General features: G+C 41.7%; 1 protein-coding gene and 1 long non-coding RNA gene across 2 annotated transcripts; both read left to right on the plus strand.

The window, feature by feature from the left end:
* Positions 1 to 1,325: 1,325 nt before the first annotated feature.
* Positions 1,326 to 4,491, plus strand: LOC135301611 (inositol 1,4,5-trisphosphate receptor-interacting protein-like). The gene has a single exon (XM_064421853.1). The coding sequence runs from the start codon at positions 1,341 to 1,343 to the stop codon at positions 3,894 to 3,896; it is 2,556 nt and encodes an 851-aa protein (XP_064277923.1). The 5' UTR covers positions 1,326 to 1,340; the 3' UTR covers positions 3,897 to 4,491.
* Positions 4,492 to 6,551: 2,060 nt separating this feature from the next.
* LOC135301227 (uncharacterized) lies at positions 6,552 to 13,623 on the plus strand. The gene is made up of 2 exons (XR_010362959.1): positions 6,552 to 6,670; positions 12,912 to 13,623. It is a non-coding gene; the product is annotated as an uncharacterized LOC135301227 (long non-coding RNA).
* Positions 13,624 to 16,138: the final 2,515 nt, after the last annotated feature.

The raw sequence follows: 16,138 nt of genomic DNA on the forward strand, positions 1-16,138 counted from the left end.
TCAAAACTCTTTGACTGATTTTACTAATGACATCGGTTAAGCAGATCCAATTCAGAGCAGTTTCAGAAATCCCAACATGGTTGTCCTTCTGCGCACTAATGAGAGGGCATGCTCCGCCTGACACCAGTGTCTGTCTAGCAGTGGACATCTGTGGTCACTATGCAGGTACTCAAGTCACATCCTGTTTCCCTTTCCTCCCTCCCCATTTCTGCAGTTCTATTTATTGGTGAGTTCCCCAAAGAATGGTTGAGGAGTATAATCTCTCCTGTACTCACAGTCCTTTGGAGATAAATACACAAAGAGACAGCAGAAAGAGGCAGAAGTTCCTTAATCGGTCAGAGAGATTGGCTATCTCTGTTTGAGGGAGACAATTTAGAAGATGGTGGGAGTGACAGAGGTACATCTTTGCACAAATTTCAAAAACCAGACATTCTACTTTCTCAACAAAATCCTGGCTCTACCAGAATTTTGCGTGGTGTTGAACCATAGAGTTTGAGAGCTAAGAGTTTATTGAAGGCACCAAAATTTTGTCATTCAACTTTTTGGCCTTTTCAGGATGGTATTAAATCTTCCTCTGCATCATCCAAGCAACCTGGATTACTTTCAGAAGGATTTATCACTAAATCTGTAACAGAGCATTAGCCTACGTGACACCCTGCCCCAAAAGTAATAAGTAGAAATACTAATAATAAAAAATGTCCCCCACCAGTATGAAATAAAAGCCTACACTTGTATACCGAGAACATCCATGGGTCATGTCACCCAAATTTATATTTGACAAGAGTTGTGTGTGAGCGCCCTTGTGCCTGCTTTGTGAAGGGAAGCTCTGGGGTTCCCAGGTTCCCAAGTGATGGGTCTGCACTTGGTGTCTCTTGGGGCTTTGGGTGCCCAGGGCCATGATGAGTTCCCTGCCCGGGCTGGGGAGGGCGGGCGGGGCTGGGTGATGCGCTCTGGGTTCTGTGACAGCACCAGGGCCGCATCACAATGGGGGCAGCTATAAAAGGCCAGAGCACGTGCGGCTGCCCCAGTAGAGCCTGGGCGAGCGGTGAGTGCACAGCAGCAAGGAGACAGAGCTGGAGGAGGGCTGCGGCTGGAGGAGGGCTGGGGCAGAGGCTCCGCTACCGGGCCGTGCTCCTGTCCCCGCACCCAGGGCCCAGCGCCCGGCGGGAGCGCCTTCCTGAGGGCGCGGCGCTTGCTGGGCAGCAGCGGTGCAGACCTCGTGCCTGCCAACTGCCGGGGGCCCTCTCCCTCCTGCCGCCACATCCCTGCGCCTCCTGACCCCCACTGCCTGTCTCCATTCCGGCCCCACTGAACCCTTTCTGTGTGTCCTCCTGCAGACCATGGCTTTGCTATCAGTGATCTTCGTGCTCGTGCAAAGCCTGATCCAGTACCCCCAGCCGGCTGGAGATGGGCTGGATGAGGCTACGCACCAGCGTATGCAGGAGCGTCAGGAGCTGCTGGACCAGGAGATGGCTCGGCTGCTGCAGGAGCTGGAGCAGGGGCCCCTGGACGAGGGCTGGGCAGCCGTGCTCTTTGGTGCTCTGCAGCAGTGGCCATTCTGGGCTCTTGCTGGAGTCCTGCTCCTCTTGGGCCTGTGCTTTAGCTGCAGGAGAAGGAGCCGTGAGGCCAGCAGCAGCGGCAAGGACCAGAGCTCCTGCAACGACTTTGGACACGACGAGAGTGGAACACAACAGGAAGAAGACAGTCCTTATTCGGAGGAAGGCAAAGAAAACACTGATGTAACTGTGGAGGCTGACAACAACGGGAGCGGAAGTGACAGAGAAGGCAGTCCCGTGGCTGCAGATGAAGGAGACGATGACGTCATTGAAGGGAATTGTGACATCAAGGTGGAGGAAGACAGCGATGTTTACAATGACAATGGCCATGAGTTAAAGAAGGATGAACGATGGAATGATGGGTATGTGCCAGGAGATAACACTGCTGAAGAAACTGAAGAAGAACCTGGCAACGTTGCAGAAAAGGCAGAAGGGGTGGATGAAGCAGAAGAAGGAGAAAACAAGGATGTACAGGTGGAGGAAGACAATGATGTTTACAGTGACAATGGCCACGAGTTAAAGAAAGATGATGGATGGAATGATGGGAATGTGCCAGGAGATAATACTGCTGAAGAAACTGAAGAAGAACCTGGCAACGTTGCAGAAAAGGCAGAAGAGGTGGATGAAGCAGATGAAGGACAAAACAAGGATGTACAGGTGGAGCAGGACAAGGACGCTGGAAAGGAAGAAGATGGGAATGAAGAAAACACCAATGGCTCAAATATGAAGGCAGGCAACAATGATGATGTAAATGAAGGTGAGGACAACGTAAATGGACAGGAAGTATACACGGATGTGAAGGTGCAGGAAAGCAGTGATGCCAGTGAAGAGAAAAGCAGGGATTGCACTGGGCAGGAAGATAGTGGTGAACGTGGGAATGAAGAAGCCCATAGTTCCTTTGCTGAAACTGAGGAAGAAAAGAACGAAGTTATAGAAGAAGATGAAAGTGATAGAAACAAGGTTGAAGAGCAAGGTGATACGAATGTGGAGGAAAACAAGAAGGAGGAGAGAAAAGAAGATGAACAAGGTAACGTGGCTGCCAGTGAAAAAGAAGACAGTGACGGTGACAAGGAAGAAAGCAGCAGTACAGGAACAGAAGATGGAGAAGACACCCAAGATGCTGGGAATGGTGGAACAGAAGACGAAGAAGACACCCAAGATGCTGGGAATGAGGGAGCCATCCTTTTTGTGGATCACATAGAGTGGCCTGTGGAGGAGCTGGAGCAAGGTTGCTCAGTGACAGCTGAGCTGATGGAGAGTTTCTCACGTGTCTTTGTGGACAGCGTGAGCAATAGCTTCTACCCAGTGCCTCAAGAAGCCATTGGAGTGGGCAGTGCCTTTGAGGGTTGGAGTCCCCGCGAGTGGGATGGCGTGTACCGTGTGCTGGTCCCGCTGAATCCCCCGCCAGGCCATGCCTTCCACCTAGAACTGAACAGTGCGGGGCAGATGGCAGCAAGGACCTTCAGCGTCCGCGTGGAGCTGGTGTGCACATGCGAGAGGGAGCAGCTGGGCGAGAAGCTGTTGTGCTTCCTGCACCACTCGCAGGAGGAGCTGTGGCGGAAGCAGAAGCGCAGCCTCCTAGAGACACTCTGCACCGGCTCCTACCTGGACGTGGAGAAGACCTCCCACTGGTTCCACCAGCTGGTGAGATGCTCCTGGCTGCACGTGCCTCAGTCCTACTCATGGCACTTGGTGTTTCAGCCCTGCAGCCGGTCCTGCCAATTCCAGCTTACCAAAGGCAAGAAGAGCCTGATGGTGGAGATGCTCTTTGGAGTGCGCCAAGGGGACTCCGACATCTTTGTCATCAGCCAGCCCACAGAGCCCCAGAAAGGTGGCCCCATCAACTTTATGAGCAGTCAGCCTGCCGAGGCCAAGCTCATCACAAGCACAGCGTGGCCTGAGACGTACGCTGTGGCAGAGGCGAAATTCTTCCAGCACATCGCCAGGCAGCTGCCCTGTCACAGCTTGCACCTGAAATGCCTGCAGGTCTTCACCTGCATCCTGAGGGGCACAGGGTTTTCCAGCTACACCTGGAAGACGGTGGTCATGCACGTGCTGACCACAGTACCGCTGTCCCAGTGGCGCAGGAGGGAATTTGAACGGCGGCTGTGGGACGTCATGGCCTACCTGCACCGCTGCCTGCAGTTGAAACGCCTGGAGCACTTTGTGCAAGGCAGTGAGAGGCTTCCTGCAGAGATCAGCGTGTCGCCAGCAACACAAAGGGTTGAGCCGCTCAACCTCTTCGAGCACCTGGCCCGAGATCCAGCCACCCACAGGGAGCTGATGCAAACATATGGCCAGCTGCGATTTCGCCTCTGGACGATGCTCTCCAGCCACTGAGAGGCGTTCCCTGCACAGAGCTGTGCTGGGGATCACATCCGATGGCAGCCACGTGAACTCTGCACAATTGTTTCCCTCGTCACTGGCAGTCCTGAAGCTGCTTTCCTGCTCCTGCGGAAGGAAGACGCTGCAGCTCATGACTTCATTGTGCAGACACATCTTGCTGTGGCCTTGTCCTGCACCTTCTAGTTACAACGGTGGCCAACACTTTGAGGCAAAACCTGGCTCCACCTGCACATCCTTCCTCGTGGAAGACTCAGAAGCCGATAGAGGTTGCTTGGAACACCTCGAAGACAGCAACCTCTTATCATCTTAATGTAGTTGTTTAGTTGTAGCTGTAGTTTTAGCTGTAGTTGTAGATGTTGTTGTAGCTGTAGCTTTTGTTATAGTTGTAACTGTAATTGTAGCTTTATTTGTAGTTGTAAACTGTAGCTTTAATTAGACTTATTTATTAGCGTTCCTTCCAGAGCCCCTTTAGTGTAGTCAGTTTGGTAAAATTACCCTTAGTTTTGTAAAAATTACCCTTTTGTAGTGACCTGTCTCTTTTCAAATGTATCCATGTTTGAAAAATTAATAAAAAGAGATGTTTCTCAAATTGCTTGAAATGTGTCATTCTTCGTATTTAACCCTCGTATCTTAGAGGATGTCCTTCCTCTACCCCTATCTGAAATAAAGACTTTTGCCAATCAGAGATGTTGGATATATTAAGTATGCGGTCTCTCAAGAATTCCCATAGAAATGCTTGAAGCTTGAATTAAAAATGCCTTGAAGTGCCTGAAATTTTGCAGCAGAGTACTCCTGAATTTTTTTAGGAATCTTTGGAAAAGTTTTCTTTACAGAGTCATTTTTATACACTCCTGGGGAACAATTCAGTCCAAAAAGAGAAAGACAGAGAAGTCCCCAACTACAAAACAGGTCGTTTAATACATCTATTTTCTCTTCTCATAACCAAGGTTTTGACACAAAATTGTGACAGCAGAAAGTTATGTTTTTTCTATTCCTGGTTATCTGTGTCCTTTTGGAGGGGCCCGGATTATCTACAGCTCAAACCTTTTCCACCAGGCCTGTGTAATATTGTATAGCAACGAGGGCCACTTTGCATGCACAGCTTTGTCCATGCTGAGATGCAGCTAAACAAAATATCATTTACTTCTTGCAGTACATAGTAAGATTCATAGGAGTTTGGAAGTATTTATTCTCTTTGCCTTTGTACCAATACATCTGGGGTCAACTAGTCAATTTTAGAATACCTTAGCAATTGGATAAATTGCTGCAGCTATACTAGAAATACTTCATCTCAAAAGTTTGGTTGAGAATTTCGGCAATGCCCATGTAAATCTTCATGTGTACTCTCCAACATGAGAAAGGGCTTGTTCCTGCCTAAAGGAAAGTGAGGCAACCTCTGTTTTGTGTATAAAAAATGAAAATGAAAATAATTAAAATTATATGAAAATTATACGACCTTAAATTTCAGAGGCCTTCAAAGGTGTCATTAGGTGTAACTGTTTTGAAGGACGTTGAGATGTTCCCGTCCTGCTGATTTTGGTGTGGCTTGCCATTAAAAAAAGTCTGTAACTGGTCACAAAGGGAATTCTGAGTCTCAGCTAAATTGGTTCCTCATTATTAAGTTCTGTTTTGTCGGGCCAGGGTTTTATGAGCCTTTAAAAGAGAACTTAATACAGAAAGAATATAGCTCAGCTATTACCTTTGGAGGCAAATAATGAGGAGGATGGCTTCTGCTGCAGTGTTGGAAACAAAACTGTTTAATAAAAGGAAAAACAATAAACAGAAAATCCGATCCAGGTACAGAGGTCTGCTCCTGGTAAAACACCTTCACAAAAGCCTCGTCGTTCTTTTGTCTTCTCTTTTTCTCCCTGATGGCCCAGGCGGGATCTTTTGGCTCTCATCCAATTAGGTGACCCCAAGGTTTTAGTGAAGTCTCTGGGGTCCTATAAGGTGTCTTTTCACCTGATCGTTGGGAGAAACTTCTGGGCCTCCTTCCTTTTTTGGGGGACAAAGGCTAGTTTGTCCCTCTCTCATTGGGGGCATCCCCCTACACTCCTTCACCCATGTTTTACTCTTTCAAATATCCTTTAATTTTTGGCTGCAAAGGCTTCCACAAATACAATTCCCTGTCATGGTGCATTTTCTGTTTCATTAAATCTCCTTGCAGGCATTTGCAGTACCTTTGTTGTGAGCTTTGGGTTGATACCATCTAGGCTGTTTTAAAGCTTTTTATTGAACAATATTTTTAAAGTTAAAGAGTTTCAAGTTATCAGTTTCAAAGTTACTACTCTGATTTTGCTTGTTCCATCATGCCTTGACATTTTCCTCAGAGGAACCAAGAGCAGTTTGTGACTCAACATGGAAGTGCCTGCTCAGATTTAAGGTGCCTGCTCTTCATGGCTCACTTCTGCTGCTAATCCATGAATTTGCCCTGTTGATCATATTTTATCTCTCAACCCCACAGAAATATCTAGGAGCAGCTGGGTACACTTAAATGGTCTTCAGTGCTAATCATTTGGAAAATGAAGTCACTGCTGAGACACCTGGCTCCCACAACCTCACTTGTCAGCTGAGAACTGTTGAGGTTCTATACCACAGGCTTCTGCCTTGTCATAAAAGGTGGCAGAAGCTCACATTGTCAGCAATAGAAAATAGCAGAGCTCACTGTGTCATTCTGTCCTCTGACTCTCACACAAAAGACCCTGTAGGTGTCCCATAGATATCCCATAGCTCCTGTGCTGAATCTGCCAGCAGGGAGACATAATAAGGTATTTTATCTTGTTAGGTGTTTCAGGGGATGTTAGATACCTTTGCTTGGGAAACTGAATCAAGTTACTAATGTCAGACAGATCTTGCATTTCCTTACACTTGTAAATTTACCTTCCCAAGACATATTGATTTTTGCACCTAGCTCTGAGTATTCACAGTAGAAATAGTCTTTCCATGACGTAAATTGACCTTTACCTGTGTCCCACATGACCAAGGTTTCTCTTCACATACTTTACTATATTTTCACCTATCACACTGATTTGTGCAGGTTTTAAACTTATAATTAGAAAGAAATATTCCTGATGTTTAAAGTAATAGTTCAGTCACAGTGTGTAGCTACTCTTGAGCGAATCCCACCAGGAAATGTTCTCTAAAGTAGCTGTTAGTGTTGCAAACACCTCTGTGTTGAATACAGAGGCATAGTGTTCTATAAAACACATTATACTTCATGGATTATTTCTGTCCTCCTCTGCAGCCCTTTGGAAAATGGGTTTGCATCTTGCAGACCTGACAGTCCTATGGGATGTTGGGACACTGCCAACATCTGCCAGTTTCCCCTGCAGGCCATGTGCTCTTCCCCACCTCTTGCCTGTCTTCGAGTTTTACTTTTGTTTTGCCTCTTATATTTCTGTGGACCCATGTTCTCAAAAATTCAGCCACAACTTTTCTCTTCTAAATACGTCATCTTCTCTGACTACATTCTGGAAAATAACAGGATTGCTTTTCTTTTAAAATTGAGTTGGGATGTTCTATGTCAGGTCTCTGAGCATTGTCATAATCTGTTCCCAAATTAGGGATTCCACAAAACCTTCAAAATTGCATGTCTGACTTAGTAGCCTCAGAGGTGGTATAAAAGCTTCAAAAATTTCTCCTAGTTTTTGATCTGTTATGAAACTATATAGTTCTTTATTTTCTCTGAAAGCACAATATTATTTCAAATCTCTTTAGAACAGTTAGATAACAGTTCATTCTTCTCTCTGTAAGTGCAGACTGCTAAACAACTGCAGCACTTCACACACAGCAAAATGGGGAAAACAGAAAATTTTTGCTCGTGTTGTTTCTCAGTAGTTCTGCATCCTATCTTGAAAAACAACACATTTTCTGTTTGTGTATGTGTCACTTTCCTGGACAATTTCAGATGCAAAGGAATAGCACTATAGACTCATCTAATTGCAAAGAGATGCTGCCCTGTTTTGTCATATTTTTATTCTCTTCAAGCACATGTTTTCATATCTTACATCTACTTGTAATCCCACTGAATGCTCAGGGTTTCTGTGTGGAGTTTATAGGCTTGAATATAACAGCAAAGTAAATGAAAAACTGTATGAAAATGCTTGAGAGGAAGACAGTGAGAAGTGCTTATCATAAAGCTGACGTTTCAGTTTAAAAGCTGTCAAAGCAGAATGTTCTAGGGTGTTGGATTTCAGCTTTAGCAGCAAAAGTCCAAATAGTTTTAAAAACAACTATTCACAGAACTAGCATATGTTTGAAGATATACACTGGGTCATTGCTTTGGGAGAAGAGCTTAAGGGAATGGAAATATTATAGGATGTCTTTCCATAATGCTTTTATTTTCCTTTTGTGTATCTATATCTATATCCTTATTTGTGTTTATGTGCATGAATGTGGATGATTAAATGAGAAATCTTGTTGATATATTTGCATACAAATGCTAATATACACATACATATATATGCATATTTATGAAGAAAGTGGAGGAGAAAGTTAATTTATCTGTGTATCTCTTACTGACAAGTGCAGACTTCTCTGGGAAACCTTAACCTACACACAATGATATACAGAATTAAGTAATGTGAGAGCAGCACACTCTGTGTTTGATTTATTGCACAGCAGATAAATGCATATGCATAAGTTTGCTAATGTAGTAAGTAAACTATATGAAAGAGTTCCAGAAATTAAGGAAAAAAAAGGCAGAAAATATTTATTTGGCTCAAACATCTTTATTTGGAAATGCAAAAATTATTCTATTTTAGAAAAGCAAAAATTCTTCCACAATCATCTTCTCTACCTCAGTCTTTCCAGTTGCATAAGAACAAGAGTTGACAGCTCTTTGTTCCTGAATTCTGCAGGAAATGTATGAATTTTTAAAACAAACCCACACCCCTTTCTTTTCATTACATCTTTCCCACTGTGTCTTTTTCTGTTTAAAAATATCACATCTTGGTGTTTTCTGTCTACATAAGCACAAAGATATATGGGAATTATTTTTTTTTTTCAGAAAATATGGTGCTTTTTTTTTTGTCCCCTAGCAATTATTGTCTGCATGCTCAATGTGGTGACACTCACAAGAGGGATAAATGTGGGACATTTGCCCTTTTAGAGTCTGCTTAGGATCTTTTTCATAAAAATGGATTATCTGTTTTCCATTTTCTTTTCTCATTATAACCTTTGTCATGTGTGTGGGCTCCCTGGGCTCTAATGTCTTTTTCTCCATGAATTAAAGGGGGAATTCTCCTTTTCTTTGACCTTTTCAGTATTCTGCACTTCAGTGGGGTGGCATTTCCACTCCTTAAAGACTACAACCTGTGCTGACTAATCAGCCAATCAAACGCCAATTACGAAAGTAAAATCAATTACTGTTGCTGTTAAAGCCAAACCTCATCTGACATATTTTGGCCTCCTCTGCCACCATCCACTGGGAGGGTTAAAGCTCTAATGACAGGGCTATATAAGGAAACAGGCCAGATCCTTTCACGCATACTGCAAAACCTTTCACTTGACTAACACAAAGAGGAATTGAACTGTGTAATGGGGAATTCAGGAGTTAAATTCAGTATTGCCTTATGTCTTGTCATTTGTGTGACTATCAGCAAGACATTACAGGCCCCATACCCTCACCAAAGAAAAGGTTTAAAACCATAATTGTTGAATTTATATCTTCCTGTCTCCTGGAAGAGGATGCTGGTGCTCAGCACTCAATCTGCACAGGTTACATCTCTGAACCCTTTCAGATGATTTCCCATCAGAGATCGTTGTTTGCCACAGTGTTGGCTACTTTCAGAAGTGGGCACAGTGTCTGGAATTTTAAATACACTCTGGAGCCTCATATTTCCTATTAATCAACTGTTGGCAGCTTCCTTTTCAGCAGACAAGAAAATGAAATCATCTTAGAGGCTTATTGGCCTTACATACAGTAAACAGGGCGACCAGGGTGACTCACCTGTTATCTTTGTTGATCTGAGAGAAATTTAAGTGTGTGGAGAAGACTCTTTGAATTAGTCTTTCAGATATCCCTCTAGGCTTCACAGTGTAAAGTATCTTCTGTTTCTTTGGCTGTTGGACTGTTGGAAGTCTAATTTTCCAGCTTTCCTCTGTGGGCATACAGGAAAGAGCATATGGGAGGAAGAGTGAATTTCACTTATAATAGACGGGTTCTGAAGTTGGCTCCTATTGCAGGAATTATTGTGCTGTTTTAAAATCTTGCTGGAATGGAGGTGATGACAGTGAAGACATTTCTGGGGAGGATGAGGATTTTGTTAACTAAATATTCATATCAGTTGTTTTAGACTTGCTATTCTGTTGACCTTTACAATCTTTATTTTTTACATGTGATCCTCCCTTATGTCTAAAATGGTTCTGTTAGGTCTTTACTGGAAGATGGAGTGTTACTTCATTGTGCTGATTTCCAGATATATTTTTGTTGTAACCCCCAACAGCATTCAGAAAACTTAAGTCATGGATAATAACAATTTAAAAGACATGAGTTGAACTGTTTACTGGAAATTCCACTGGAGATCTGCAAGCAGTTGCAATCAGAATTCCTGGACATCATAGAGGGGATCTCATGGTCAAAGGACTGAGTTCTTCTTTGTATTGTTTCCCTTTTTCCTCACTTCTAAATGAAGAGATAATCAATTATCCCGGCATGTTATTATCATTTCTCATGTGTAGCAAATACTCTCTAATAAATTAGATAGTATTTTGATTCAAAAGGCAAGATTCATCTCAACTATCTTGAAATAGGTAGAAGTTAGGGAGTTACTTTTACAGTGAAATTCAGGTTATTAAATTTAGTTGTCTGAAACCATCACCTGAATCTCAATCTGAGCCATACGTCTGCCTTAGATCAGAGGAATCCCATTACAGGTTTGTGATCTGAAACTTTTATATCATTTCCCTGTAAATAAATTGCTAAAATGAGACACTTAGCTTTTAGATGAGACACCTCGGTTTTACAGATCAGATATGTCTCACCCCAAAAGCCAACATGATTTTGGGGTGATGTCTTCAAATATCGCTTATGGCAATCATCCTGCAAAACTTACACACAATGAAAATTCCTTCAGTATGTCCAAGTGTGATCCAAAGCCCTTTACAATCAGTGGGAGACTTCTGGATCTATTCTGGAAAGGAAGACGTTTAAGAAGAAACAAACTTTGCTGACAGAATCCCCCTCTGCAGTCAAAAGAGAAGCTTGAAGGGAATGATTATGCAACAAGATCTATTTTGTCTGTCCCTCTAATGGAGGAGGGCATGTCACTTACACACTGGTATATTTTAGCAACCAGAGCATGTAATTTAGCTGGTTAAGCAGAACAAGCATCGCTGACATTCAGACAGCTCTCCCTTAGGGCTGTAAAGGACAGTTATCTATCTATTGAAAATATATTTTCCCTCCACAGAACATTTTAATAACTTAGTCTGAAGTCTGCATTGCACAGGGGTTGAGAACCCAACATTTGCATCACTTCAGAGTCATTGAGGTTTCCAGTGCATCTAAGTCATAAAATTCCTTGAGAAAGGGCAATGTTATACTTCAGCATGCAAGATTGTTAACATGTCATATTTTGCTTGCATAATTTGAGTGGTCTGTAACAGCATAGAGTTTTGAAACTTCATTTTTCTGTTAAAAATAAACATATGATCTCTCCTCTCTGGTGGGAAATGACAGGACCTGAGGGAAGGGCATGAAGTTGTGCTGGGGCCAGTTTAGGTTGGATATTAGAAAAAGGTTCTTTCACTCGGAGGGTGGTTGGGCATGGAAGTGGCTCTTCAGGGAAGTGGTCACAGCACCAAGCCTGGCAGAGTTCAAGGAGTTTGGACAATGCTCTCAGGCACAGGATGTGATTGTGGACGGGTCAGGGCCAGGAGTGGACTCAATGCTCCCAGATCAGACATGACAAGATGTAGCTGAGGCAGCTGCTGTCTCTTTGCTCCCTCTCTCCACACAGCTGTCATACAGCCTTAGCTCCCAGATATCATTTTTGGAGCCCATTCAAAGCACTAACCCCCCTGCCATGGGCAGGGACACCTTTCACTAGACCAGGTTGCTCAGAGCTCCTTCCATCCTGGTCTTGAACACTTCCAAGGATGAGGCATCCCTTCTCTGAACAACTTGTTCCAGGGCCTCGCCAGCTTCACAGTAAAAAATTTCTTCATAACATCGCATCTAAACCTACTCTCTTTTAATTTGAATCCAATCTCCCCTTGTCATATCACTACAGGCTCTTGTAAATAGTCTCTCTCCATCTTTCTTGTAAGCTCCCTTTAGAAGTTCCTCCAATTAGGTCACCCCAAAGCCTTTTTGTTCTTCAGGCTGAACAATTCCAATTCTTTTAGCCTTTCTTCATTGGAGAGGTCCTCCGTTCCTCTCATAATTTTGGTGGCTTCCTTTGGACTTGCTACAACAGATTGATGTCATTTGGGTTTAAGATGGAATATATGCAAGCTAAAAATATGTCTATACTGAGAAATAAGATATTTTGGAATCTAGAGTCCATTCCTAGTGGGATGAAATAAGTAACTTCAGAAGGCAAATCTCCCCACCTTCCTTCATTAATTTTATTTGGATGAGATTGATCACTGTCAGGGGGTGCATGTTTTATCACAAGATACATAGACACTGCTAAATTTGATGCAGCTTGGACTTTGATAAATAGCTAAAAATGGCTCAGATCCAAAATATTAATCATGTGCAACAATTGGTTAATTAAATATTAATTATTAATATTAATAATATATTTTTCTCAAAAGGAAACCCCCAGAAATATATTAAAGAATGAAACTATTTTAAGATCTATCAGGCTGGTTTTATGATGAGAGAAAAATAGTTCCTCAACTAATACCTTTTGTTCATTATTGGTGTAAGATAAGAGAGAGAGGAGAAGCAAGGGAATAAATGGCTGGAGTACAAGGCTGCACAGACTATGTACAGATCTAATTTGGTTATTTCATACTATTCTTTAAACTAGATCTCAGTCACTCTCTTATACCTTTCAGGCAGATGTATTTTTATGCCCATTCAGAACTTCTATGGGATACAGAAGTCTTGTGACTAGAGGAGCAGGGAGAACTGGAGGAACAGCTTGCTGGGGACACTTGGCCTTTATGAAAACAGAAGACATGATAGATGAGGTGGTGAACCTCCTCATTGTGGAAGAAATTCTGAAAATCTATTAATTTTACAACTATGCAAGTTGTACTGCAAATGGACACAAATATCCTTGATATCATGAGGAAGAAGTTGCAGAGTGATTTTCTCTATAATTTGTTGACTTTCCTTTGTTTTGGGGCTCACTAGTCTAGAGATTAAAGCAAAGTAATACACAGCCATTATCTTTCATGTCAGGGGAATGGCTAATACACTTCAACATGGTGAGTATAAAATATAGAAATATCTTTTGGGAGAAGAGCAAATAACAGAGTTCCCACATCACAGTCCTTCTCATCATTTTTCCCTAGGAAAAAAGCCAGGGATTGTTCCTATGGAGAAGTTTGAAGAAACATTTCTGGCATCAAACAATTCACCTCTTATTAAACAGTATATATTGTCAGTTATCAAATTCTATAAATAACTCTAGAGCAGCCAAGTGAAAAGATAGATAAAACCCAATAAAAAAGTGCATGGAAAATATCTATTTCCAAGAGTAGATTGACCAACCTTCCAACTTCCATTTATGGTTTTCAAATAAATAAAAATAGTTTAAATTAATTGTTTTTCATTCAGATTCTTCAGCACTGGGAAATTGCAGGACATGGAAAACTAAATTTATACAACCTCCACTTAATCTAAGCTTACTTAATTTTATCCAAGATAACTCTATTATTCTTTAGAACCAGGAAAAACTATCACAACGAACACAATTGACTTCATGTTAAGAATTTCTGCAGATATTTTTCCCCTGGAATTGTTAAAAGATAAAGACAGATATTTTAACAAAGCCCTTCTGAGAAAGGGACAAAAACCATGTTTTGATCTCTGGTCCAATTCATACAGAATAACCCTTTGCTTCTACTCCCGTGTGATTTCTTGGACCTTTACACCTGACTTTTTCTAATCTGCTCACTTTACATCTGGAAACTTCAGAGGATTAAGGTTATTTGGTTTGTATATCAGCATTTCTGATCTTTAAATTAGTTTCCGCAGTATCAGGTAATGAAATGTGTTTATGCATTTCTTCTGGCTTGGAGCTCATTCTGTTCTTCATGGTTATCTTTTCTCATGCACTTTCCTCTCTGCAGTTCCACACTGCAGAACTCTGCCCTTAGCAAGTGCTCTTTCAGGAAGTAGGTATTATCCATTCTAATCTCTTGAATTCCAGGGAATTTTGGAAAACCCATGTAGCATTCTGCTAGGGAAGATGGGCCAAAGTTTGAGAGCAGATCTATTACATCCATCAACCAAATTTATATCAGGTAGTTAGTAGATGCTTTTGGAATATGTACATCATAGTTAACCATCTTAGGCTGGTACAAAATATATATGTCATATTAAAAGAATGAGATAAAGCACAGAATTTTCCACAGTAATTTTTGTAACCTTGCTAGCACACATATACACACGAAGCAAAACAAAAAACAACCCCAGGCTTTATAACTAGTTAGAAATATTTTTCTTTATGATTTTTAAAAATGCATTTTTCCTCTAAAGGTGTAATACCATTAGAATGCATTTCACAACCCAGCAGGTTTATGGCTGCAAAGCAGTAGCTACAATTTGTGTGGAAATAGCAGTGTGTTAATGTGCTGGATAATATTCAGCACGAATAACATTATTCAGGCTTCTGGGAGATGAAAAGCTTGATAAGCTGTGAGATATTAATAATACTGCATTTGTTGTGGTGGCTGTGCCAGATTGCAACAAACTAATTTCAAACTATCTCAGGACATAAAACAGTCTATAAATAAAGATTTAATTACGTAGTACCTGAACTGTGCATTGCCTATAAAATATAGACTGACCAATCTTAAAATAAAATGCTTTTTAAAAAAATTATACTTCTAAATTTTTAAAAAACTTTTGCTTTAGGAGAAAAACTCTAAAATACTGGTTCAACTTCCTTGTTGCTATTTTTGAGGAGAGATTCCAAGCAACGGACAACCAGATCTCTCCAGTAATATGTTCTGTGTTCTCTCTAACAAAAATTAAGAGTTCAGAGTTAGACTGGAATTTGTCTGAAGATCTGGATTGATAATATTCTTGAAGAACATATGGCAACAATATTTCATAAACACTATTGACAGACTCAGTGTTGGGTTTTAAATATGGTTGAACAGTGCTGTGGGCTTTGATTCAGTTTTAATCTATCTCTGTGTTCCTTCCCAGAGATTGCATTGGCTGATATTTAGTTAAGTGAATGACCACATGTGCACCAGCTGAAAGAAGCTCCTTCTGAGGCCTCTCAGTTACCAATGAATTACCAACAAGTTATCAATGCATGCCAGTGTGTGTGTGAGATTTTCACATCAAGATTTGACTGTGGACCTTGGCATGGGACAGCAGTAAACTCACCTAATTCAATTAGTTGTTTTTTCCCTTGCTACCTTACACAGTGGATGCTGTCCCAATGGGGAATGATATCCTGCAGCCAGGAAATTTTCTGTAAAAAAGGTGCTAGCAAAAACAGCTGTAGCTGTGTTGATTTCTGTCTTCTTTCATCTTTCTTTATCTCATATGATTTATGTGTATAAGAATAACAGATCAAATACTTAAACCTATATTTCTAAAAAAACTTGGGGTTTTCCAAACCATCCATTATGTCTCTTCTTTGAAGCTGATCTTGCAAAAAAAGTGTCTTCAGTGATATATAATTCAAAAACTATTTCTCAGATTATCAATTTCTCTTCATTCTCTCTGGCAACTGTTATTTTGCTAAGTATAATGTTGTGTTTACCTTAGAGATTACATCTGCTTCTTCCTACTGCCTGCACCTGAATTTCCAGACTCTGATGCTCCTGTGTAGTTTCACCTAAGTGGGCTACTCATCATCACACATAAAAACAGTATTTGAAGGGGACTCCGGGTGTATTAGAATTGAGCAATTCAAGTACTGCTGTGGATAACCCCATCCTGGCATGTTGTTACTCCATTTTATTTTCTTTCAGAAACATGTGGAAGCCACAGGCATCTTCTAACCCACTTTTAGACTCTGCCTATCTACTGACATATGCAGCTTTAAGACGCAGTGCTGAGGACTGACAAAGGATTCTCTAACAAAAATTGTGGA

Source organism: Passer domesticus, chromosome 5, assembly GCF_036417665.1.
Source record: "Passer domesticus isolate bPasDom1 chromosome 5, bPasDom1.hap1, whole genome shotgun sequence".
NCBI lineage: Eukaryota > Metazoa > Chordata > Aves > Passeriformes > Passeridae > Passer > Passer domesticus.

What these genes read in the sequence shown, in the direction of transcription:
- LOC135301611 (XM_064421853.1), top strand. Translation starts at nt 1,341, where the DNA reads ATGGCTTTGCTATCAGTGATCTTCGTGCTCGTGCAAAGCCTGATCCAG.